The sequence below is a fragment of the Petaurus breviceps genome, unplaced genomic scaffold, assembly GCF_028583685.1.
Source record: "Petaurus breviceps papuanus isolate PSGF00001 unplaced genomic scaffold, PetGlider_PUasm1.0 225, whole genome shotgun sequence".
In the NCBI taxonomy this organism is placed as follows: domain Eukaryota; kingdom Metazoa; phylum Chordata; class Mammalia; order Diprotodontia; family Petauridae; genus Petaurus; species Petaurus breviceps.
Genome location: NW_027185889.1, coordinates 15798802 through 15824258, shown reverse-complemented (window position 1 = coordinate 15824258; position 25457 = coordinate 15798802). Strand labels below are relative to the sequence as shown.

At 39.8% G+C, this 25457-nt stretch overlaps 1 protein-coding gene across 3 annotated transcripts in view; it reads right to left on the bottom strand.

Moving 5' to 3' along the window:
* VEZT (vezatin, adherens junctions transmembrane protein) overlaps positions 1–25457 on the bottom strand; it is a 97925-nt gene that overhangs the window by 24342 nt on the left and 48126 nt on the right. For 2 of the 3 annotated variants that reach the window (XM_069095180.1, XM_069095182.1), the window contains exons 6-9: positions 20279–20428; positions 12413–12560; positions 3582–3913; positions 2412–2605 (exon numbers count right to left, since the gene is read on the bottom strand). In XM_069095180.1, coding sequence (XP_068951281.1) covers positions 2412–2605; positions 3582–3913; positions 12413–12560; positions 20279–20428 — 824 coding nt within the window. The remainder of the gene's footprint in view (positions 1–2411; positions 2606–3581; positions 3914–12412; positions 12561–20278; positions 20429–25457) is intronic. The other variant, XM_069095181.1, reaches the window with a different exon arrangement.

The following is a 25457-nucleotide window of genomic DNA, read 5'->3' as shown; positions in this document are numbered from 1 at the left end:
ACTCCAAGTTCTTTCTCTGGATATGGATGGCATTTTCCATCATGAGTTCTTTGGAGTTATTTTAGGTCCTTGCATTAGCTATTCCTTTCTTAGACACCATTTAAAATAGTCAAAGTTAACTTATATCTAAAGAAAAATTTCATTCATTAAGCTAATTATTAAGCCTTCTACATCAGACTCATTAGGTAGCTAAAAATCTCTGAGAACACTACAAAGGCCTGTCAAGAGAACCTTGTGCTTCCTTCTTAAGTTTGGAGAGGCTTATCATCAAAAGGCTGGGCACTAAATAATGAATTTGTTTTTGGACAACTGAAGCTAAAGAATTGAGGAGTTATAATATGTGTCAATGGAGAACTGTTAGTGAAATCATAGATCACTTAAAGTACTGATGATGCGTACACACACACACACACACACACACACACACACTCTTTCCATCCCTCTAAGACAAAAATAGAAATATGCACTACCCCCTTTCATATATGGACATTTTAGTTGAAGAAGGGTCAGGGAAAAATTATTATTCATGTTAGAAAGTGGCTTGAGACTGTTCTGAAGATAAAAAAGAATCCTCAGATAATTATACTAGAAGACCTGTTTGAAAGCATGTCAAAGGCACAAGTGAGGGATGGGTATGAAGCATCCTTGTCCATTCACTATTCACATACAAATTTTTTGAGGGTTTTAAGGGCTAGAGGTCAGAAACAATAAATCATATAAACTTCGGGAATATGGGGAAATTACATACTGCCTGTGTTACACCTGACTTAACAATGGACTTTGGGTTCTTAATCCTGAGTACTCCTGAGACCTTGATTTGAAGTTATTAAGAGATCTGAGAGGCAGAGAAAAGAAATTAAGAGATTAGAAGAATGAGAAAACACAGTAGCTGCCTGGACAGACTGATGGTAGAGATTATCTCCTGCTGCCCCAAAGAAACAGGTCAGAGGAGAATCAGAAGACAAGAATAGAGAGAATGAGAGAGAGTTGCCTGAAACCTGGCTGACTCTGTGTGTGCTCGGAGTTCACTGGAGGAGAGTTCTGCTGCTGGGGGGAAGAGCTGGCTGGACTTATTGACAATACTTCAGTCACCTCTAGTGTCAAAGAGAAGAGAAATCTCTTCTGAACTTGAGTGCATTGCCCTCTACCACCCCGTCTACCTTGAGGGAGATACCCCTTTGAGCCTCATAGAGCAGATCTAGGTTAGGTAACTGCTTACAATTGAAACAGCTTAACTTCAGCATTTACCCAAGGAAACAGACAGGGAAAACTGTAGCCCCCACGCTCAGGGCTGCTGCTTTATTAAACCAGTTCAATGCTGCTTCAATCACCCAAGAAAAGAAGTAGCTTTGTCCAGCAGAAGAGTGAAGAGGTTTTGAAGAGGAACAAGTGATACAGACCAAAAGAGACAACCAACATCCAGGCTTACAGTCCAGAGTTGTGGGTGGCCCCAGGCATAGGGGTTTCCCTATTCATGATGTTAACTGGTGGGAGAGTGTGATCTAGGTTTATGAATGTACTATTAAATTTCATCATTCTTGCTTTTGTCTTTTATTTAGTGTATGATATGTTACTAATTATTGATTTTGCCTTCTTTTTTAGTCAATGTTTTATGTTTAAGAGCTAATGGTGTTATTTTGACTGCTTTGTTAAATAAGTGTACTGATAGAGACTCAGGAGCCACAGTGGCAAGTAGTAAGAATATATCTCCTCTCCTCCAACAAAGATTAGCCTCAGTTATAATCAGAGAGGAGTTGTAGAAGTGTGGTCTTGCCTGTAGCTGGTCTCCAACCCTGGGGAAGTCCCTGAGACCTGACAGCAGGAATGCATGTTGGAGTGAACTGCCCACAGAGAGAGAAGGGAGATCCAGGTGTCATCATTAGACATCATGTCCAAAGGCTATGTTGCCAATGCGAGTGGGCCAGTACTGTACCTAGGCTACACATGTATATCTCAGCAGGCACACAGATGTATTCTATATACTTTCTATATACACTCTATCTATAAAAGAAGGTATGGGCCTATTGGCCCCATCGTTTCTGAATGCCTGCTTGTAGGGTAGAAGGCAAAGAACACATTATTGTATATTGATTGGTTATATCATAATTGGTATATTGTAAGTGCTCAATAGCTCAAAATAGGCTCTTACCTTAACCTAGGATTATGTAAAACCCTTTAGTCAGTTCTTTGTCTGCACAGACGATACTACATACATACATAATACATAATACTAATACATAATACATAATACACATACATACTTATGGTAAATTCAGTACTGGAAAATCTATAAAGTCAGTTTCTAACTGAATCCACTAAGCTAAACTACATATCTGAGGAATGAAACCAGTATTAAATAAACAAGAAGGCCTGACTACCATGTGTTTGCCAGGGGAACCTCTCAAACATACCTTTTTTATCTGAGTTTCTTCGTACCAGTTTATCTACTTGAGAAAGAGCCTCTTTCCAGCAACTGTTGCTAGCTTCAACTCGAGGCTGGAGTAACTTTAATTTCTGCTCCAAGATCTGATAGGCCTCTGATGCTAGCATATTCGCTTCCTTAGTACCAACAAGTTTTTCAAGTTCATCCTCAAGAATTATAACCCTGGGTAAGAAAAGAAAACAGAAACAGGTCTGAAAATGTAAGTTGTAAAAGTTTACAAACAGGCAAAGGTTGTTCAAAAATACTCCTGACAAGGTTAAGCAGGTTTGTCATCATACACGACAGTCATGGCTGCAACACAATCTTCTGTTAGCATTATACAGCCACATGACACAGCTGACTGGTCATAACTCTGGGCGATTCAGGGCACCCTTCATTAAAAATGCCTACTCTCTTAGAGACATGGTTCCCAAATATTGTGTGTGCACTGGCATCTGAATTTTTTTAAAAATGAAGAATGTTTCTCTGTCTTGAGACACGGTTTTATTGCCCAACTTTAAGTTTATGAAGGTTTTCAGTTAATAAAGTGTATATATAAAGGATGTACAAAGTTCACTATGAATGCCAGTATACCAGTGTTTCTATGCTAAGCAGAAGACCAGCAAATGCCAACTAGGGGTCCAATACCTCATTCAACATTTAAGTGTTTGAAATCGTGTAGGTACTTTGGGAGAAAAGTAGTGAAAAGTTGTTAAATGTTTGAAATAATTCCTTGTTTTGTAATAAAATGCTTTAAAATGCTAGAATGGCTTTTTTTTTCCAGAATTTGCAATTTCAAGTCACTTTGCCATGGTAAATTGTTCTCTGAAATTGTGGGTTCCAATTTAATAGGTCTGATTTAAAACAGCTAGAAGTATGCTGATTTATCAATGTTTCCCCTTTTTGCTTTTACCTTGTGCAAATTCTCCAATACCATGTCATCTGTATTATCTGCCATTGTACTATGTTCCTTACTGCTCTTTCCATTAAAATTGGGAAAGGCAAACACTGCTGATGACCCAAAACATAACAAGATAATATTTCCCCTCCTACTTTTGAGATCAAAACCATCTTTCAGGAGTCTTATCTAGCTTCTAAGATGACTTCAAAAGGTCAAAGCCTGTGAATCTTGATCAACGCCCCCCATCCCCCCACTCACTCATTCAGCAATGCTTTCAGATGGAGCTGGAGGCTGCGCACTGCTGTGTGAAGGCTGTTCAGTTCTTTTGATTTCTGTTTTGTTTTGGACAAACGCTGCGCCTCTGACCGATGCTGAGTTTCAAAGTATCTATAGAACTCATAGCTCCGCTTAAGCTCTTCCAAACAGGCGGCATGTGCATGAGGTAGGCCTTGAGTCACATCATACAGGACACGATGAGAGGAAAGAGCAGGAGTGAGGAAGGGCCCCCGGGGTGCGTTCACAGTGGACAGGAGCAGTGCCAGCCGCCGGAAGAACTCAGAACTCTGTCCTACCCAGAGCTGGAACAAAACCTAAGAAAAAGACAAAGGGGCTGAGTCAGATTTTTTCAAATGCTCTACAACCACAGCAAACCTGAACCCAGTTTGCTTTAGTGGGGCAGTCAACATTCTTCCATCTCTATAAAGAGGACAGCTGTATGACTAGCCCTAAAATGGGGCAAAACAGTGTTACAGTCAATTACGTGACACTTGGGGAGTTCTGAATAGCGCTCTGCAGGTACCAAGATCATCTCTGGGTACAGGCCATCATGGAATGTAGCTTTTAAGCCAATCAGGGGAGGTGGGAGCCATAATGGCCCACCAGAAAATCACAAGATTTCTCTTAAAGGCATTCAGGTTTCTACAAAGACACCTGTATAATTCCCTGGGTCAAATTCTCTTCAGGGGAAGCAGGGATGATAAATGAAGGGACATGGGAAGCGAGCACGTTGGATGGGAATGTCTTTATTACTCCTCAGCTGTGGCCGCCATTATATTTTTTTCATTTGATAGTTTAATATGGATATTCTGGAAAGAGAAGGGTCCCAGGAAAGGAGATAGGAAGGAGGCATGAAGAATTTCCTTATTCATTGCCCCCAAACTGTTTGTGATAAAACTGAATTTTAATTTCTTTTGGTTCAACTCAGCTATCTTCCTAACCAACGTTCACATTAACTACACCATTTCCACAAGTACAAATGCTATTTATTGGACCTGGAAGGGCAGAATGGAAATCCAGGATAACTGATGGCAAATCAGAGGGGCAGGGATCTAGAGACTAGAGAGGAGAGAGATAAGTAATATACGAAGTATGAGCTCAAGTCCTTGTGAAGAGTATTGGAGTTAACATCAGGAAACAAAAGGGATGGCTGTTCAAACATCTGGGCAGAATGAGGAATTCAGTGGAATATGGAGGCACAATTCAGAAGTAAAAGATAACAGGATCACAGACTTAGAGTAAGAAGGGGCCCCTCGAACAACATCCAGCCCAATCCCTTCATTTAACACATGAGGAAACTGAGGCCCAGGAAGGAGAAGTAATGTGCCTAAGGTCTCAAAGGCAGTAAATAGCAGAGACAGGGTTTGAACCCAAGGACTATGACTTGATGACAAATTCTTCTGCAAGACACAGGGCCCAAGAGATAAAATAAGTGGAACCGAAGGTTTTGGAGAGATAATTAAGACTAAGAGGAATAGAAAAAGCACCAGGAAAATTAACAGCAAGTGGTATGATGCAGGCTGAGAATGGAGTGAATCACAGAGGGTTTCAGAAAGGAATATAAAAACTCATGAGTGAAAGTCTGGGGGTGCTGGCAAAGGCTCTTTGGAGGCTGGAGAAAGAATTAAGACTGGACATGTAGAAGAAGAAACTGGAGGGTTTAATTTATTGGCTTGTTCTTATATTACCTGATGCCTAAAATGGAACGAATGAGTCACTGGGTTAAGGGATCATGGTGATAGTTATTAACGGATAACTTACCCAGAATAGCTCTGGGTTAATGCCACTACCCTTAAAGGCTTGGGTAAACAATCCCATGAGAAGTCCTAAAAGTTTTAAATAACTATAGGTCTCAGTATTCTTCTAAATCCTCCTGTCAACTAAACCCCCACAATATTTCAACTTCAAAAGAGAATGGAAGAAATATTGCAGAAGGGGAAGTAACAGGCCTTAATTGACTAGCATGGGGAGGGAGAGAGATCAATGCAGCTGAAATGTGGAATGTGTGAAGTGCCTCTAGAAAGGAAGGCTGGGGTTTTATGGGTCCTGGAGGACTTAGCATGTCATCTCAGAGGTAAGAGGGAGCCACTAGAGATGCCTGGCAGTGAGACATGCTACACGCAAGTCTGCCACTTGAGTGGCAGGAAACACAGACATCTGGGGGACAAAAGGGAAGGAGGAATCCCAGGATCCCAGAGCTGGATAGAAGCTGAGGCACCATGGAGGCCAACTAGGGCTCCCAGTCTGTTTTTTCTAATATTCTGCAAAGCCAAGACAAGTGGATACCCTCACAAACACTTGTCACATTTAATGGGTACGATTTTGTCAGCTGATTCTCAAGAGAAAAGAATGACATGAAGCCTCCTATTTATCGTGCTCAAGAGCTAAGAGTTTACAAGTTAGAAGAGAAAGGGGAGGTAAGAGACATACAGTTGGACACCAGAAGCCATGACAAGAGCCTGCCATAGGCTTTCCTGAGAAGAAACATGGGACCCATAACATAAAAAGAGAAAAAGTTCAGGCCATGCAGGCATTGGAGGTCCACCTCTATGCTCAAAAAAAGGGAACCACTGCCATTTCTACTTGTCAAGCACCAGATGCTTGTGTCTAAATTTTTCCATTTCAATCCTGGAAAATCTTCTGAGGGAAAGATTTTCTTGTAAAGATGTCAATGACAGAGGTCCCACACATTCTAGATATGGCCAATGTCACTAGCAGCTAACAACTCTACTTACCTGCTGTGGATAATTGATTCTTTTGGTGCAGAGTCTTTTACAACACATTATCAGAGCTTAGTTTTAGCCAATTTCCAGCATGAAGAGGAGAGTAAAAGATATGGACATCATTAAAATAAACTTGGCCTAAAACATAATTAAAAATAGGTGAGGTAAGGAGAGGCGAGCATAGTAACAAGGGAGGGGTGTAGACACCCGAGACATCACGGTCCAAAAATGAGATGCTGACCAAATAAAGACGGGGAAGCCTAACATTGCAGCAAGTCAGATGAAAGCGGAGGCTGAAGGGCAAAAACAAAAAGTGAGAGAAGTCTAAATTCTTTATTTACATCAAAAGCAGGAAGCTAAGAAGAGAATTATGGGGACCATTTGATGATCAAAATGTGAAAGGTATTCAGGGATAAAAGAGTGACAGTCAATGAAATATTTTCTTTGTTTTTTTTTTTTTTTTTGTAACTACAGAAGAGGTTAGGACAATCCTTCCCCTTATGGCTCCCTTTTCTTTTGATATTAGGGGCATCAGATCAAATCTAGGCAAAATTCTGTTTTAATGATGGGACAGCTAGGTGGCACAGTGGATAGAATGCAGGGCCTGGAGTCAGGAAAACCTAAGTTCAAATCCAAGCTCAGATACTTCCTAGCAGCGTGACCTTGGGCAAGTCGCTTAACCCTGTTTCCTCAGCTTCCTCATCTATAAAATGAGCTGGAGAAGGGAATGGCAAACCACCTCAGCATCTTTATCAAAAAAACTCCAAAAGGGATCACGAAGAGTTGGACACAACTAAAAAAACAACTAAAAATTATAAATGTACATGGATTTAATTTTTATAAAACCCCAGTCCTGGCTGTTGATGCTGAGCTGTGAAATCACAATATAGGGTGATGATTTTTACTGAATGTCTCAAATCACATTTAAATATAGTTATAGTAGAAAGGCAAATCAGGTGACTCAAGTGCCAAGGCTTTAGGGCTGCTAAATATTCTCTAGCTACACAATGGTCCCTCTCTCCTCACCAATCTATGTCATGGGATGTACTATTTGTCACACATAACCAAAGCAGCAGGCCTTCTTCTCTAGGCTATATAAACAGTTTTCTTCCATTCTGATTATATATGGACATAATATAGAAATTATATTAATTTCAAAAGCACATGAAAATCAAATTCTTCCTGTAATGGAAATATATATAAGACCTAGACTTAACTGACACATTTACATGGTGTGTGTGTGTGTATTAAATTTATATATAAATAAATTCAAAAGTGAGGTAGCAAGATCATTGGCTGAAATATACAACCTATCATTACAAATAGTAATTCTGTTAGGACTATTAATTCCAAAGAAGACCAATGGAAATTCTGGTAAAGGGTCCTACCAGGATGGAGAAAGGTTAATAGTAAAGTCTTGTGAATTGTGCCTATTAAGAGCGTTTCATGGCCTCGTATATCTTTCAGCACAGGCCCAGCAGAGGAAATGCCCGTTGCTATGAGATTACAAGTCCACTTGAGTAAGTGAATGCTAGAAACTAGAGGCAGGATGGAGACAGAGGCTAACAGGGCAGAGAGGGTCTGGCTGCAGCTGTCAGAAGTCTACTCTCAAGAACCACCCATTCCCAGGACCTAGGATCCATTCCCTGGATCCTAGGGAACCAGGGACTTTTCTTGTTATGCCTCTGGGCTCTCTCTTGTACCATCTGCTCTCCCCCAAATCCTAGCACTTGAGCCTTTCCTGTCTCAGAATAACCCTTTGGTAGGCAGAACTGAGGGGAGAAGGTAGCAGAGTATCAGACAGTATCGCTCTGGGTATGTGCCTAAAGAATGTATGTTTCTTTTAAAATTATTTCAGAACTATGAGAAATAAGGGTCAAAATTGTATGTGTTGTTAAAAACCATACATGTTGATAGTGTTTATAGATACTAGACAAATATCAAAAAAGAAAACAAAACTGCCAAGACCTGTATGGCTCTGTAAAGGCATACAGATCAGGGTCATTTCTAGGAATTCTCTGACAAATGACTCTTCCTTGCATGTAGATCTAGTGTTGTGGCTACCAATGCTTCCTGGGTAAAAGCAAACTCCTCTGCCTGGCATTCCATGCCCCCTACAGTGTGGCACCATCCAAACTCTGCAGTCTTTTCATGATATTCCCTGTTTCCCAGACTTGAGACCCCAGCCAAGTCAGGCTGTGTCTTTGTGGGTACGAGGCCTGTCCTGGGCTGGCATCTGGGTCTTTGCCCAAGCTGCTCTCTGCCTGATGACTTCGTACAGCCACCCTTGGAAGCTCTTCTACGGAGCTTTCCCTGATTCCTTTACTCAGTAATGTCTTCCCAACCACCGCAGAGCTCACATAACAGGTGCTTTATAGCTCTCTGATAGAAAATACCATATGTTAGTTTGCATTATAGCAGTAATACATACAGATCACCCTCTCCAAGAGGGCAGACTGTCTCATTTAAACTTTTCCAAGCTAGGACAGTACTATGTACACAGAAGACATTTAATGTTTGCTGACTTGAATGAATGTGTTCAACTTTCTCTTACATTTTATTTACTAATGATAAAATCGTACTCTACTGCCTGATCATGGTAGGGTGGTAACCCTCAGTTCTCACAGAGTATGCCAGTGGAATAAAGGCTATAGCAGATCCAAGCAACACAGGAAGGCTTTGACTACAGGCCTGATGATGGGCTGACTATGAGTATGCTACCCAAAGGTCAGCTGAGCTCTATTCAAACAAGTCATCACCCCAAGTTTGGCCTCACGATGATGAATGCTTCTGGTCACAACAACTCAGGAAGACTACTGAGCCCATGAGTGTCTCTCCCTTCTCTGGACCACGGCAATTACAAGGTATTGTGGGCAAATTTAACTGCTGAATGGGGTAGAAAAAGGACAGGTTGTGTGAAGCCCGGAAAGCCTGATATACAGGTGGCACTATATCAAGGTATACTCCTTCTCCCTCTTCCATTCATGTGGTAAATGGGAAGAACAAAAATGGGGACTGAAGAGTTACAGCTCTAAGTAGCAGGTGTGCATTCCCACCACACTAGGGTCATTTAGGACCCTGAGAGGGAGGTGTCCCCACATGGTCCTAACCCTGAGGAGCCAGCCTGACCTGCAGGAGCAGGGTAAGGTGGGGTGAGGGAACCAGCTCGGCCCAGGAGAGAGATGAGGAAAGGAGGGAAAGCAAAGAGCCACACTCTCTATATCCCATACAGTCAATGTCCATACCCCTCACTTAGCAATTAATGAGTTCCTGTGTCCTCATACTTGTGATGTTTCTTGTATCACCGTTTAATTTGCTTGCCATATATTAGTTGGACTGTAAGCACCTTGAGGGCTGAATTTATGTCTTGTATTTCTACATTTCCTACAGAGGGCAGCACATTGCTGTATTAATCTATGTATGCTCAATATATGAGAAAAATAAACACTGGTTACACACAAATGAGTTTAAACAAGTTATACCCACCCAACCAGCAGCTTTTGTAAGTGAGGATATGTCACACAGCAAGGATATATCCACACATGAAGTGAGGATACTGAGGAACACCGAAGAAAGAAGTTTACTTTTTTTAGGAGGGAAGGAAGGGAAAAGCTACAAGGTTTGTTCTATGCTCAGGGAGAGGTAACACGCCCTAGCTCGCTACTTCTCCATCGCCACCTAGGGAAAGACAAAGAGGAGGTACGAACAGGCAGAGAATGAGAAAAGGCTGTGCCTCTTCCATTTTACTGACCCAATCTTCCTCAGGCATGTGAAAAAGCTACAAAAATCTGAGGGAAATAGTGGAGAGGAGCCATACTGCTAAGTCAGCCTAAACTCCGGAGATCCAGCACAAGTAAGGTAATGTTAACTAGGAAAGACACCTCCTCACCAAAGCCTCCGTATAAGATGAGTTGGGGTAAGCTGGTAAGATCAAATTGGGCTTAGTGAGGAAGGTATCAAATAGGCTTTTACTCTAAACATTGTATTATGGAGCCATCTTTAAAAGTGGTCTAATTTTTTTTAAAGAATCATGTTTTTAAAAATGTTTTGGGTTTTTTTTTGTTTAAGAAGAGAAGAAAAATAATCTTACTTGCTCTAACATACCTATAAAGTGACGCCTTACTAGTTAAACTGAGCTGCTGTGATGGAGACATGCAAACTGCAGGTCCAACTATTAGGGGTAAAAAAAATTAATATTTGGAAAGAGAAACAATGTCAGTGTTCTGACAAACTGAGACAAATGACTTTGTTATTTCACCCCAAGTGTATATTTTATTGAGTTACATATCTGAGGTACTTCTATCTGAAAAGGCTTTACTAACCTCGGCTTTAACACCAAGGGAGGCCTCAAGCATTTGAGGAGATCTCTGTTGTAAGACTGGACAAATTTTGTTTTGCTGCAACATTATGACTGAATTTTGCTCCTTTCCCCAGATTTTTAAGCTCTTAGAGGGCAGAGCTCACCTCCATTTAAAAAAAAATATGCTACTAAAGGTCATGTATTCCTGATAACATTACTGGGAAACAGTGGCTTGTAAATGAAGCAAATGGGTTAGAGTCATAGGTCAGTAAAATAAATGAAGGTATTCGGCAAGTAAATCCCTTTGTTTCTCTGGCCTCAGCCACATGAAGGGATTTCAATAAATGAGTGGTTCTCAAATATTTTTGCATGGGCAGAGTACAGTATTATTTTCCATCATATAGAATCCAAGGAAATAATGGGGGGAGAGGGAGGGAGCAACTCTTACATGTACATGGGATTTCCAATTATAAGTTTCACACTGTTTGCAACATACCCTTTGAGAACCACTGCCCTAAATGAGTTCTAAGATCTGTTTCAATGAAAAATTTTATAATTTCTAAGGAAATAGTTGGATCTGTTAAGTTTTTATTGCTCTTAAGAATTGGGTTCATATGACTTCTTCTCTCCCACTCCAACTCCTTAATGTTACATGGGTATTTTACTTCTCGAACAAGACAGTGGAACAGAGAAGGCACAGAAACTCACATATTAGTGGCAGGTAGTGTGGCAGAAAGGACAACTAGGTGGCACAGTGGATAGAGTAGATCTGGAGTCAGGAAGGTTCATCTTCCCTAGCTCAAATCTGGTCACAAGCATATACTAGCTGTGTGACCCTGAGCAAGTCACTTAACCCTGTTTGCCTCAGTTTCCTCATCTGTAAAATGAGCTAGAGTAGGAAATGGCAAACCACTCCAATATCTTTGCCAAGAAAACCCCAAATGGGATCATGAAGAGTTGGACACGACTGAAACTGCTGAACAACAACAAAGTATGTTGGAAAGGTGGACACAGTCAGAGAATTTGGAGCAAAAGCAGCTAGGTTTGAACCCTAGCACTCATGTGACCTTGGCCAAGTCACTGAACCTCTCTATGCCTCCATTTCCTCAACTATAAAAGGGGTTGAACTAGAGGGCCCCAGGGGTTCCTTTCAGCCCTAGAACCATGAACTATGATATACAAGTTACAGACCCTCTAGGCATGAATCCCCCCCCCCATTACTAGGAATTATGCAAATAATCTTTTAAGATGAGGAGCTTGGATTAAATGACTTTTAAGATCTCTTTCAACTGTAAGAGTCTATGGTGTTATGGCTTATCCTTAAAACTGGGGAAGGGTAAAAATGATGGAGGAAATTATGTGAATAAATACAGCAAAATCTATTTCTAAGCCACCCCTCCTCAAATGAAGGGGTCTTTCTATGATCTCAAGGTCTGCTGATATATAGAACCTAAGCTACCATAAAACTGTGGCAATATTTAGGTAAATTTTTAAAAAGCAAAATAAAAGGGGAGGAAAAGGAAGAGTGAGATTTAGAATACTTTTTTAAAGTACAAAAAGGAAACAGAGCTTTAAATGTACATAGCAAGAGTATTGAGGTACGAAAGCATTTTCTGGATGTCAAAAAGTTTTCTAAATCCTCTGCTGCTTCTTCTGGGTTTGTTATGTTATTACAGTGGTGGTGTTTAAAGGGGAACAGGTTTTAGCTTTCTGTCTGACAGACCCAATGGCAGGCAGCCTATGTGCACTGACCCACCTGCCCAGCACATGTCTCGTCCACACCAAATTACCTTCAATGCCGGCAGGCTGAAGCCATCTGTCAGGTTATGCTCCTCCTCCTCTGACACCTGCTCTTCACTCAGTCCCAGGCCCAGCTCCTTAAAAGGTATCACACAGATGTAGTTGGTCACGTTGTCACTCTCCGAATTCAGAGGGTAGGTTAAGTGGGAGTTAAGGCAAACACCAACTGAGTTTTTGGTACTAAAAGAACAGAAGAGGTGATGAAAGATCTTGTCCCAAACTACCTTTAGCAACTGTCATTCTTGACACTTTTTTTAGAATGGCAGACTTCATTTCAGTCTAATTTGAATAGATATTAGTCTGTAATACTAGTAGTTACTTGGAGTCTAAGTATAAGCAGAAAGGCCATAAAATTCACATGTCTGTCTGGGCAAGCACTGAACCCTTTCCTTTGGTCCCTTCCAGGGGAAATCTTTCTAAGATGCATGAAATGTGGTCCTGACCCAATGAACATAAGAAGTAATGTGGACTCAGTGGGGCAGAGCCAGAGATACGCTGACACTGGCTTTCTTGAAGAGTCCGTGACGACAGCGTGATTCAGGGGCATCTGCATCTCCAACTAAAGTAAGTGAAGGAGACACCGCTGTATGACAGGGCAGTCATGTAACATGGCTGGCTGGAGAAAATCCTAAATTAATGCTGAAGCATTCTTTTCTACCATCTCCCAAAGGGGTTACTCAACCTTCATGAAAACCCTTCTCTTCTTTGTTAAAAATATCCTCTAACTCAGCAGGTGCGTTAAAATAATGTTATTAAGGCATTGTCAACACAGAGTCTCACAGGAACGTGGCCAGCTTCTGACCACTTAACCAGTTAATTCTGTGAGGGATAAAGAAGGATCCTCTTCATTTCAAGAACACAAGCCTGTATGACCTCACTCCAATATTCATACTGAGCAGCAATAGCGGGTACTGGATAGAGTGAGACTTGGAATCAGGAAATGTGGGGCTGAAGTCCAGTCTCTGACCCACACAAGACTGAAAGGAGATTTCATCAGCACTTCCCAGCCCTGATGAAATCACAGATCCAGACCCAATCAAAACTCCCAATGTCTACACTTTCTTTATTCCTTGTCACCACCAGAACACACTTTTGCAAACACCACCCATTTTTCCCAAGCCTTTAATGTTTGGTTTAACACAATTCCAAGGTCCAGCAACATTTAAGGCATTTAAATATTTAACATCACGGTCACATTTGTATATAGTACCTGAATGTTAGATCAATGATGTAGCCTCTGCTGTAATAACATTTCATATTCTGACTAATACCTTGGTCCAAGGGCTGCCTCAGTGAGGTAGCACTGTCAAGGAGAAAGATTATAAAACCATCAATAAAGCATGCCATCCTTCTCTGCAAATGTACATCAAGAAAAGAGCTTTACTATCATCCAGCCTGTGGCTCTAAAATGGTTTTCACTGAAAGGTACAAAAAGTGATAAAAGCAGTCAGAAAAAAATGGATTTGTTCATTGATAGAATACCTAAATGAACATGGAATCTGTATCAAGAGCTTGTACACTGTGTGAGAGTCAAATGTGCAATATTTTTTAAAGTTCTGAAGTGATTAAATTTTCTAATCCCTGTCACTCTCTTTTATCTTGTAGTAAAATTTATTGATTGTATTAATTTTTCCATAAACTACTTTTGCTAAAGTATCCTTTGCTATTCTCCCAAAGGGCCATCTGAACAACAGGAAGGAAAAAGTGGAAAAAATAGTTCAGCAAAACTGAACACACCAAAAAAGTATGAGGTTATCTGAAGTGTTTTCTGGATGTTGCTTCCTTCATTATGCATCAGTTCACATAAGTCTTTGCATGCTTTTCAGTATTAATTCTTTCTTATGCTAAGGAAATTTTCTACTGCATTTGGGTACCTGCTTGGTCATTCCCAAATCAAGTGGCATTTATTCTGCTCCCATAAAAAGTGCTACTAGACATATTCTGTTGGACGTGGCTTCTTTCTTTTGGTCACTGACCTCCTGGAGGTCAAAGCATAATGGGGATTTCTAGGTCAAATTGAACAGAGACTTTCTAACCATAATTCTAAAATCCTTTTCAGAATGGTTTGGTAAAGTCGTAATCCTACCAACAGTGAGTTAGTGAGCCTTTCCTTCCACAAATTTCATTGGAAGGAACAAAGATCAAGAATATCAAGGGAAATGATGAAAAAAAAGTAAGAATGAAAAGAACTTTTGCACTTGGAAAGATCTCTGACTAAAAGTCATAAATGTCAAACTGCTTGGTCCTGGTTAGAAAATACTGATCAGTAGAACACATTAGACAAGGAAGAATCAGAAATAATTCAATGATGAAGTTCACAATGAACCTGGAAATACCACATAGGAAAGAACTCACTAATTTATAAGAATTTCTGGAAAGCAGTCTAGCAGGAATTAGGATTAGACCAGTACCTGAGTCCAAATCTGGCCCCAGATGGTCACTAGCTGCATGATTCTGAGCAAGCCCTTCCTCATCTGCAGAATGGGGATAACAACAGCAGCTATCAGGGTTGTCACGAGTATCAAATGCTGCTGTATGGTAAAGTGCTTGGCATCGCTCCTGGCACGTAGTGAATGCTACATAAATGTTAGCTATTACTGTTATATTCTACAATAGATTCACATGGACATGCGATCTGAACATTAAAGATCATATCATAAAAAATGAGAAGAGAACTGGATTAGGTCCCTTTCACAGCTATGGTTAGGGGGTGAATTCTCAGCCAAACGATAAAGATGATCACAAAAGATGAAATACTTCTGATTACATGAAACTGAAAAGCTTTTCCATGAATAAAGTTAAAGCAACAGAGATAAGAAGGAAAACAGTTGACTAGGATAAAAATTGTTGTGCCAAGTAACTCTGGTAAGAGTCTGATATTCAAGATACACAAGAAATAGAAATATATTAGAACAAAAGCTGTTTTTTAATTGATAAGTACTCAATGGATATTAACAAAGAATTTTCAAAAGAACTGAAAAATATTAACAACTATACAGAAAAATGCTCCTAATAACTAAAGAAAGAAATGCAAATAAAAACAATCAAGCAAAACTGGCAAAGATAACTAAAGAAGTGAAGAGTCAGTACTGTTGGAGATACTGTGGAAAGATGGGCACACCAATGCACTGCTGGTCACAGTTCTATTTCATTAGTCTGTAGATTAGTATAGGCAAAAATAAAAATCAGGGGGTGGCTAGGTGGCACAGTGAATAGAGCATCGGCTCTGGAGTCAGGAGGCCCTGAGTTCAAATACGGCCTCAGACACTTAGCACAAAAAACTAGCCGTGTGACCCTGGGCAAGTTACTTAACCCCAATTGCCCCTCCAAAAAAAAAAAAAAAAAGCAAAAACCCGGTTTAAATCCTAGGCCTCTTGATTTATCATCTGTGATATGGGAATTACTCAAGCCCTGTTAAATTTCGCAAATGTAGTTTTAGCAGCTGTGTAAAACTGCTTAGGAGTCATTTGACAATAAATTTTCTGTAGCCACAAAACTTTTCAGTAGCATCAGAATTTGCCAACACACTCTCTTTTTCTTTTCTTTTTTCTTTTGCCTTTTGGAGGGCAACTGGGGTTAAGTAACTTGCCCAAGGTCACACAGCTAGATTTTTTGTGTGGGTGTTAAGTGTCTAAGGCCGGAACCGAACTCAGGTCCTCCTGACTCCGGGGCTGGCACTTTACTCACTGCGCCACCTAGCCGCCCTGACTCTCTTTTTCTTTTACTAGTTATATATAGTCTTCCATACTACATCTTACTTCCAAAGACCAAAGCCACTGTTCAGAAAATACACTTTCAGTGTATTTCAGTGGATTCAGTCAAGCACATTAATTTGCAAAAATCTTTGCAACTGTGACAGAAATTTGGAGCATTCTCTGTTCTTTTCATGGAGAACTATCCATGGTCCAGGCTGGATTGTTTGCATGGGGATGGGGGAATGGGAGCGTACAACTTTATGTGATTCAGTCTGTAAAGATTATCTGTGCATGTCCTTACAACATCTTAACATAAGAGAACCACGACATCCTAGAATCCTAGTATTAGGAGATACCTTACATCATCTGGTTCAACCTGCTGGTCTGTGACTGAATTCCTGTTATAAATCACATCTAAGTATTACTAACACATCAAACCTTTTTTTTCTTTTCAAGTTGTGCACTGATCTCCATTTTTACTTTCGTGCACACCTTTCCTATGCTTTATCTTTTGTTAATGGAAAGCTAGGACAGATACCAAAGGATGACTTCTAGAACACATGGCTGGCTCTCTACAGCTGCCTATGGCTCCTTTGAGTCTACTGGAGAGGAAGACTACAGGAGACTGCTGTATGTAGGCTTAGGTCTAGAGGACTCTGATCCATTGTGGCCTAGCTTGTCATGGTACAATGGTTTGGAACCTCCTTGGTTTTACTCATGATGGGTCTACTTTATTCGAGGGTATGCCTCATCTAACAACACACCATTTGAAACAACGTGAATATTCTCAAAGGCTACTTATTGAGCAGAGGTAGCCTTAGCTTGCCTTTGCCCTGAATTACTCAAACTACTGCACTAGAGTGGCTTGCATTTCTTTCTTTACCACATTTGTTGCCTGTTATGGGACCTGATTCTTGTTGCCCCAATGAATGTTTCAATTGGTAATGGCTGCTTCCATCATCTCCTTGTCACTTGGATTCTCACAGTCAAGTCAGTGCCAAACAGCTGGGGTACAGCTCTTCTCTTACTGGCTAAACCAAGCAATCACATGTTCAGATGTTCTCAAAGAAAACAGTCACTGCTCATGCTCAAAAGACCTTTACTTCTGTGCTGTGGTTTTCATTCTTTCTTGTCCCTGTTTTGTTGATGCTCTTTCCTTTTTAAATCACTCCCTTCCCAGCGATTCCCTCTGCAAAAGGACAGATAAGGACAATGAGTCAAAACAAATCATCCCATGGACCACATCTGAAAATGATGTTTCATGCCACACCTACACTTCTGTGGGTTTTTCCCTGATGGTTGAAGATGATGAGAGTAGGCATATGTGAGAGATGAGGGTGAGACTGTGATATTATAGAAGCTTACAATAGAAATGTGCAATAACTTTCTATACTGAATTCCTGTTTTTAAGTTTATGATCTTTTTCTATGCTCACTGAAGGCAATGTGATACAGCAGAAAGAGAACTGAGCTTAAAGTCACAGGACATGAGTTCAAGTTTCAATTCTACTAAGTGTATGACCTTAAGGAAGCCACTGGCCTCAGTTTCCTCCTCTGTAAAATGAGGGGTTGGACTAGATGACTTAAGTGCCTTCCAGCTACAGATCTATAATCCTATGCATCACCTTTCCCTAAACTTATTCCTCCTGTCCAATCCCATACTTCAATATTTAGAAAACATCCTTATACTCAACACTATAAATGTGCTCATTCCTCTGCTTTGCTTATGGGGAACAGACCCCAATGTGGGCAATCCTTATCCCTTCTCTTATCAGTCTTAGTAGTGTCCTAACTTTGTTCTTTGAATTCAATGGTGTCCTGGGAGTCATACAAAGCACCTTACTTCTCACTCTTCCCTTGATTTATGGCAGCTAAGATGCTAAAAAGCTACAGAAAGAAAGCCAAAATTATCTAAGGAGAAGCCTTATTATTGAGTTACCGTGTGCAATCAAGACTCATCAACCCTCTTTACCATCATCAAGACTTTGATAATAAGCCTTTGAAATGAGAACTGGAGGAATTAAGAAAAAAATTTCATTGTTATAATGCTTTGAAAAACATATACTATGTTTGTATAAGCAAATTATCTCCCATCGTATGTTGCTGTAGTTTTTCTGATGGACTAGAATCATCCAAGTAGACACATACCAAAAATACCAATAATAGCAGCTATCTTTTTAGGACTGAATTATATCATATGTAAGGTTATTAAGAAAACCTAGCAGAAGGGTTACCTACACAGCAGTGAAGCTAAGTCCAATTCTGGTTTTTAAAAAAAAAAGCTATTTCTAGCCAATCTGATAAACCAGTCTCTGCTAAAATGAGAATGAAGTTAGTGGTACCTAAATTATTATTACTTTTTCTAGATAAATGTCTCCATTTTGATGGGAACCTTTTGGAGACACAATCCCTTACTACAGATGTAGGTATTTCAGCACTGTAATATTAAAGATATGTAGCTTTTTTTCCTTCCTTCCTTCCTTTCCTTCTTCCTAATTCTTTTCCTTTCTTTCCTTGCCTTTTTTCTTCCTTCCTTTTTCTTTCTTCTTTTCCTCTTTCCTTCCTTCCCCAACCATAAAAAGGCAAAAGTTCAAACTACTGTACCCCTTAAAACTGTTTATTTATCTCCAAATTCATAGCCTCAGTTCAAGTGAAGGTAAAACTGACGTGTTATATCCCATGATGTCTTTCCCATTCTTTGTCTCAGGATGTCCCAACAAATTAACCATCTGATTTAATTTTAGTTTTGCCTATTACAATGTGTTAATGTTATGTTTTTTTGCCTCAAAAATAAACCACAGCACAAAATTTCTGGGTAAAAAAAAAAAAGAAAGCTAATTGGGGTGAGTAGTATGCCAACAGGGATATATTAAAAATCCCAAAGTACCCTGGGAAGAAACAAAAAGGGTTTAACAATTTTCTCTCCAAAGTTACACAGTCCACATGGTATGTCTTCCTTCTGGATATGCAGTCCTACATGGAGTAAAATCTTGATCAACAAGTTCTGGCAAAATGGGTTCCAAGTATTTAATTATATATGTACCATTTTTAAGACAGAGACAGATTTCAAGAAAATAAGCTGAAAATAAGATCAAACAAAACAAAAACTATGTACCACTGATGCAGGAGTCAGGGCACACTCAAACCAAGCTGTTACACCTAGAGCTACAGTAGTTAAAATTATCTTTGTGATGATGGTGACCCTAAAAGCACTGCAAGATCTTTGAGTATCAAAGAAACATTCCACTGTATTTACTACTACTACACTGCAAGCTTCATTAAAGAAGTATGTTTCCTACTGAAACTTCTGTCTCTCCTACAGGGTCAAACAGTATCCTTGTCAAACACAGCTTGTCGCACTAAAGGTACTCTGGAAAGAAAGTATGCATTCCATACATTCCAATGAAGTTTGACTCTACATTCATCTCAAGCATGCATACATGGTACCATTAAAAAAATTCCCTTTGACATTTACCTGACAAAATCCTAATTTTGCAAAGTGATACGTCACAAACCGACTCAGTTTATAGAAACTGACAATGATAAAAGTGATGATTCAGATAAAAGACTCTTACCTATATTTATAACCATGCAAGATTTCATAAATTTTAATTTTATGACAATGTGATTTATTCCCTGATTTACTGATTGTATAATCATGAAATATAGCATATTTCATGGCTATATTGATTGTGAAAGAGAAGCTGATTTCTTACTATCACCTTCTCAATCACCACAGTACCAGTTCTGTAAATTTGCCAAGAACGCAAAGCCAGCAGTATCAAGATCCTTCTGTCCTAATCCCAGTCACTGCAAGCATCAAAAGAGGCAATATTTTCTTGCTTCTAAAGCTGAATTTGGTAGGGATGGCAGAAAGAAGATAGATCCTGTCTCTAGACCTTGCTTCTCCTGCCAGCTCACCTTAGAATTCATTTTTAATTTTATAATAATCAATGTGAAAATAAACCTCAGTATATAATTATTTATATATTACTGTGTATATAACATGTAAGTATATATTATATATATATGTGTATATACACATACAGACATACACACACTTTCACTTAAGCTAACCTGTAGAGGACACACCTGACCCATATATCAAGAATACCAAAACATACTGATGTCTAATACTCTGATTACAGCTGGAAAAGGATATTTTTTCAGCATATAGAGGGTGGCTAGCCTTGCTGCTCGGAAGTTGGTTCTAACTGTTCGGTAGACAGCTTTCCGAAGGCCGATGAGATGTTGACTAGGATGCTGTCCAGCTTTGTTGAATGGGCAAGCAGCACTGACCCTGTCAAGCAAACTTGAAAAGTAAAATGTGATACAACTGTACAGATGTCCTAAAGTTTTTGTTCTAAATCTACAAGAAATTTATTTTTTTTAATTTTCTTTAGTTATCTCATTTGAAACATAATTAAAAATTCCTCCCCATCCCAATGGGGTGAAAAAAAACTCCTAAAAATCCATTTCATCAGCAAATATGTCTAGAAAAGAAAAAATGACAGAAAATTAACCCCCTTACAACTGGTTCAGTTTCCTTCATTACCACGATAAATGTATCCTGGTGGGTACACAGTGGACATTACTAAGACATATGTATAAATATCTTTTTCTGCATGCAATCTCACCACCTGCAAGATGCAGGTACATATCTGTGAGTATCTAGCATAGGTTCCCATCCTTGATCTATATTGTCTGCAACATTTCCAAATTTATCCATATCGAGAGTAATTTCTGTGCTGCTTCAGGGCTTCAGTAACTCAAGTGCAAAGAAAGACTCAGAAATGCAAATGAATGAAGAATACAGAAGTCTCTGATAGTCTCCATGAAAACTAAAAGTTCTCAAAGGAAACAGACTAGACATTGTGAAAGCCTTAATCATTTTTACCTCTCTCCACATTTACATTAGTTTAGTTTTGGTCCTCTGAAAAGTGAAATACACTAGAGAAATATTGAAAAAAATTTAAAAAAGAAATGTCAAGTGGCAGGATAAATGCTAGCATGAAAGGTAACATTGAAATATATGCGAACATGTTTTGGCTGGCACTAGCCTCAAAATGAGAGAGGGAGAGGATAACAAAAGAACCAGGATACAATGAGGAATGTGTTGTAAAGACATGTTACATACCCCACAATATCTCTAGTATTCCCCCAAATGCTCAGAGGGAAAAAACACCCAATACCCCATGGAATTTAACACAGTTTAACACTAGAATAGACCCTCCCTACCAATTTGTAACAATGGTATATCCTGCACTAGTTGAATATACTTCTATTTAAATCTTTCCTTTTCAGGTGATCTATTAGGTTTGAATCAAAAACTTAAAGCTCTTTAGCCAATTTCAATTGGCTTATGGTATTATTAATAATGTAAAAATATTTCAAATCAAATTCAAGACTTTTCCACAGCAAATCCTAGAGTCTACCATAAAACCAGGGCTGTCATAAAAGAATATATCAGGGTCATTTCAGAAAAATCATTTTTTGAAGATCCTTTAGAAACTACTGTTTTTTCGCTTTTATTGTATGATGGTATTCCTTTTAGATTTGTTTCCTCCTAAATTAAGACAGTTATTTGTTAAAGATTAATTTGAATCTGAAGCTTTTACACTGAAATACAATTTCCCCATATTAGCTCTTCTGCTGGTCTGCTACTGGGTCTGGCAGAACCATGGTCCATCAGGCTAATTTCAACAGTCCTTCCTCTTCCAAAGGCCGGCTTGCTTATAGGATGGCCAAAAGCACAGGGGCAGTAGAGGGTGTCATAGTACACAGAGTGACCATAGACTGGCTGTGTGACCCTGGGTAAGTCACTTCACCTCTGCTTGCCTTAGTTTTCCCCAACTGTGAAAGGTGAATAATGATGATAGTGTCTACTTTCTAGGGTTGTTGTGAGGATCAAATGTGTTAACATATGTAAAGCACCTTCAAGCCCTGTATAAGTACTGGCTACTATTACTTGAGGCAGCTGGGGGCCCCAGGGCATTAAATGCTGCCTCAGGCACCTCCTTGCTGTGTGATCTCAAGTGAAAACTAAACCTCACTGGGTCAGTTTCCTCATCCAGGTGTGAAGGGCAAATGAGATAATAATTGTAAAGCACCTGGCACACAAGAAGGTGTTGTAGAAACGTTAGTTTTGATGATAATGGTATTGGTGTAGTGGAAACTTCCTGGTTCTGGAGTCAGAGGATATGGTTTAAAATTTCCCTTCTGACATTTACTCTCTGCTTTACCTTGGGCAAAGCACTAAACCTCTGTGGGCCTAAGTTTTCTCCTGTGTAACATGAGAAGACTGGTCTAGATGGCCTCTGAAGTCCCATCGAGTCTCATCCATGATCCTATGAAGTTTAGTCACAAATGGTCACTTGAGGTCCCAAGTTTATTTGCATTTTTCCAAAAGATCTAGACAGAGTAGCCATTTTATGTATTCACATCAATAAACTAATATTCAAATCTGGAATAAAGGTAAAGCCATACACACATATTCTTGGTGTCATCTTCAAGAACAAGAGAATATGAAATGGAATTAAATGGTTAAAGATGATTGTTTGAGAAGACAAAGCTTAACTGACCCAGAATTTGCTAGATTCTGAACTGGCTTGTAAGGAAAGTGGCAGCATTTTCTTTCCAAGAGACCAATAATAGTCGAGAAATTGCCTCATTCAGGTTAGTCTCTTCTGGAAGGAGCACAATATAGGCACTCTGTACATGTATTTGTTGAATGACATCTAGAGTTTTCTTCTCTTCATGGGCTTCTATGATTTTATACATCAAATTTAAAATAGCAAGAACTGCTATATTTCATATAATACTGTTCCTTTACCTAAATGAGATAACCAGATGAAATAATATTATGTCTGGCGCATAATCAGTGCTATGTGAATGCTTGCTTTCTCCTCCCTTATCTACATTATAACAATGATATCGTTAATTAGGCATATTTTAGCACACAGCTGGGTGAATAAGCAGCCTACAGCCTCTGTTGCTTATATCAGAGTAGTAAATATTTAGCTAGTCATAAACATGTTGACCTTCAATAAGCAGGTATTAATTAGTATGTGGAAGTAGTGGCAGAGGATGTTGGCGATATAGTATCTATCAATATTTGGAAAAGATGATTTCTAACATATCTTTTACAAGGAACATGAGGTACATCACCAAGACAGTGAATCACATTGACTAAAGTTTCCTAGAGCTAGGGAAAAGGAATCTTAAGACCAGAGGTGAGCAAACATCATCCAGATTTCCAAAAGCAAGAAGATACCAAAGTCTGAAAACTATGTACCGGGTGGCATAACTTGGATTCTTGGGGAGAAAACACCAAGATTCTAGAAGAGAGTAATAAAGAAACAGCTGGGAAATATGTAGAAAGAAAAGCAAAAATCACAAAGATTTCATGGTTTAATCAAGAACTAGGAGTCTAGACCCACCCTGTCTTTCTGTCCTGGAAAGGCGATATTAAGTCATTAGATGCTGGAGATACTCTACCCGGATTTCAGAAAATTACTGGATGAACTATCTCTTGGTGTTCTTAAGGAAAAAGTAGAGATAAGCACCATGAGATGGATCCAGATCTGGCTGAATGGGCAGACTATAGGAGAATGATTCAAGAATGGGCATGTTGCCCTATTCTGTTTAACATTTTTTTAAATCAATGACTTGAATAAAGGCATAGAAGGCAGGCTTATAAAACTTGAAGATGGCAGAAAGTTGGGAGGGATACCTAATACAATGGCTGTCATACTCAGGTTCCAAAAAGATCTTAAGAAGCAGGAATCAGGGGCTTAATTTTACAGGGATACATGTAAAATTCTGCACTTGGGTTCATAAGTCAGTGAGTAAACTAACACTTATTAGGCACCTACTTTGGGCCAAATGATGTGCTAAGCCCTGGGTCTACAAAGAAAGGCCAAAGACACCCTCTGCTTTCAAGACGTTCACAGCCTGTGGGGGAGACAGCAGGCAAATAGCTATGTACAAACAAGATGCAGATAGGATGAGATAGGCTTAGCTCCAGAGGGAAGATACTAAGATTAAGGAGGTATGGGAAAGGTTTCTTGTAGATGGTAGGATTTCAGGAAGCCAGAAGGCAGGGATAAGGAGGCCAGCAGGGAAATACCCAGAGTCAGGAGGTAGAGTGGCATGTTTGAGAAGCAGCCAGCTGAGTGTCACTGGATCACAGAGTATTTGGAGGGGAGCAAGTTATGAAGGGCTTTGAAAGTCCAACAGTGATTTTATATTTGACCCTGGAGGTGAAAGGGAGCCATTGGAGTTTACTGACCAGGGGGATGATATGGTCACACTTGCACTTTGGGAAGATCATTTTGTCTAATGAGTGGAAGGTGGACTGGGGTGGGGAGAGAAGTGAGGCAGGACACCAGCCTGCAGATGCAACAGTGCAGGTGTCAGGTGATGAAGGTCTGCACCAGGGGTGGCAGACATGACCAGGTAACTACCTGAAAAAGATCTGGAGGTTTTAAAGGACTGAACTTCTACATAAGGCAATGATATGATACAGCAGCCAAAATAACTGCTACCTTGGGTTGTGGGAAGGGACACATAGCTTTATGGGGGCAATCTGTCCTGCTGTGCTCCCTGCTGGCCACCAGAGTCTAGGCCTGACCTAAGTTGGAGCACATCCAGACGAAGGCAAGCATCCTGGTGAAGGGTCTCGATTCTATACCATGTGATGATCAGCTGAAGATGATGGAGATGCTCAGGCTGGAGAACTCAAGACTCAAGAAGGACAGCATCACAGGCTCAAAGATCTGAAGGTCCATTATAGAGAAGACAGGGCAGATTGGTTCTGGTTCTGTTGGGCCCAGAGGCGCAGAAGTAGGAGTGATGGGGGAAACAGTGAAGAGGAAGATATAGTCTCTGTGAGCAAAATTAAGAAATAAAGAGTGGAAGAGGCCACTCTATGCTCTTCCTCCCTGCACATCTGGGATAGACAGCATGGCCACTGGCTTGGCATGCCACGGGGGCTCCTGCCTGGGCTAAACAGCTGCTTAGGTCTCTTTCAACTTCAAAATGCTGTGATTTTCCCTTGATAAAGCAGTAATCATAGTAACGATCTTATTCCCCAAAATCCAATCAGGTAATGTTCATAGAACAAATGAAATACTATAGATATCTGAAAATATAATTAAACTTCACATTTAGCATATTTTGCAGTGTTTTTGACATCCAAGTATAGGTTCCTTGACTGTGAAACTTATGGAGTTAATTCAGTAACTGATAAAAACATCTCTTATTTTCTTTAAATTATACAGGTTCTACTGTCACTGTAATGGAACACAGAAATGAATAGACTTTTCAGACTGTGTGACAAA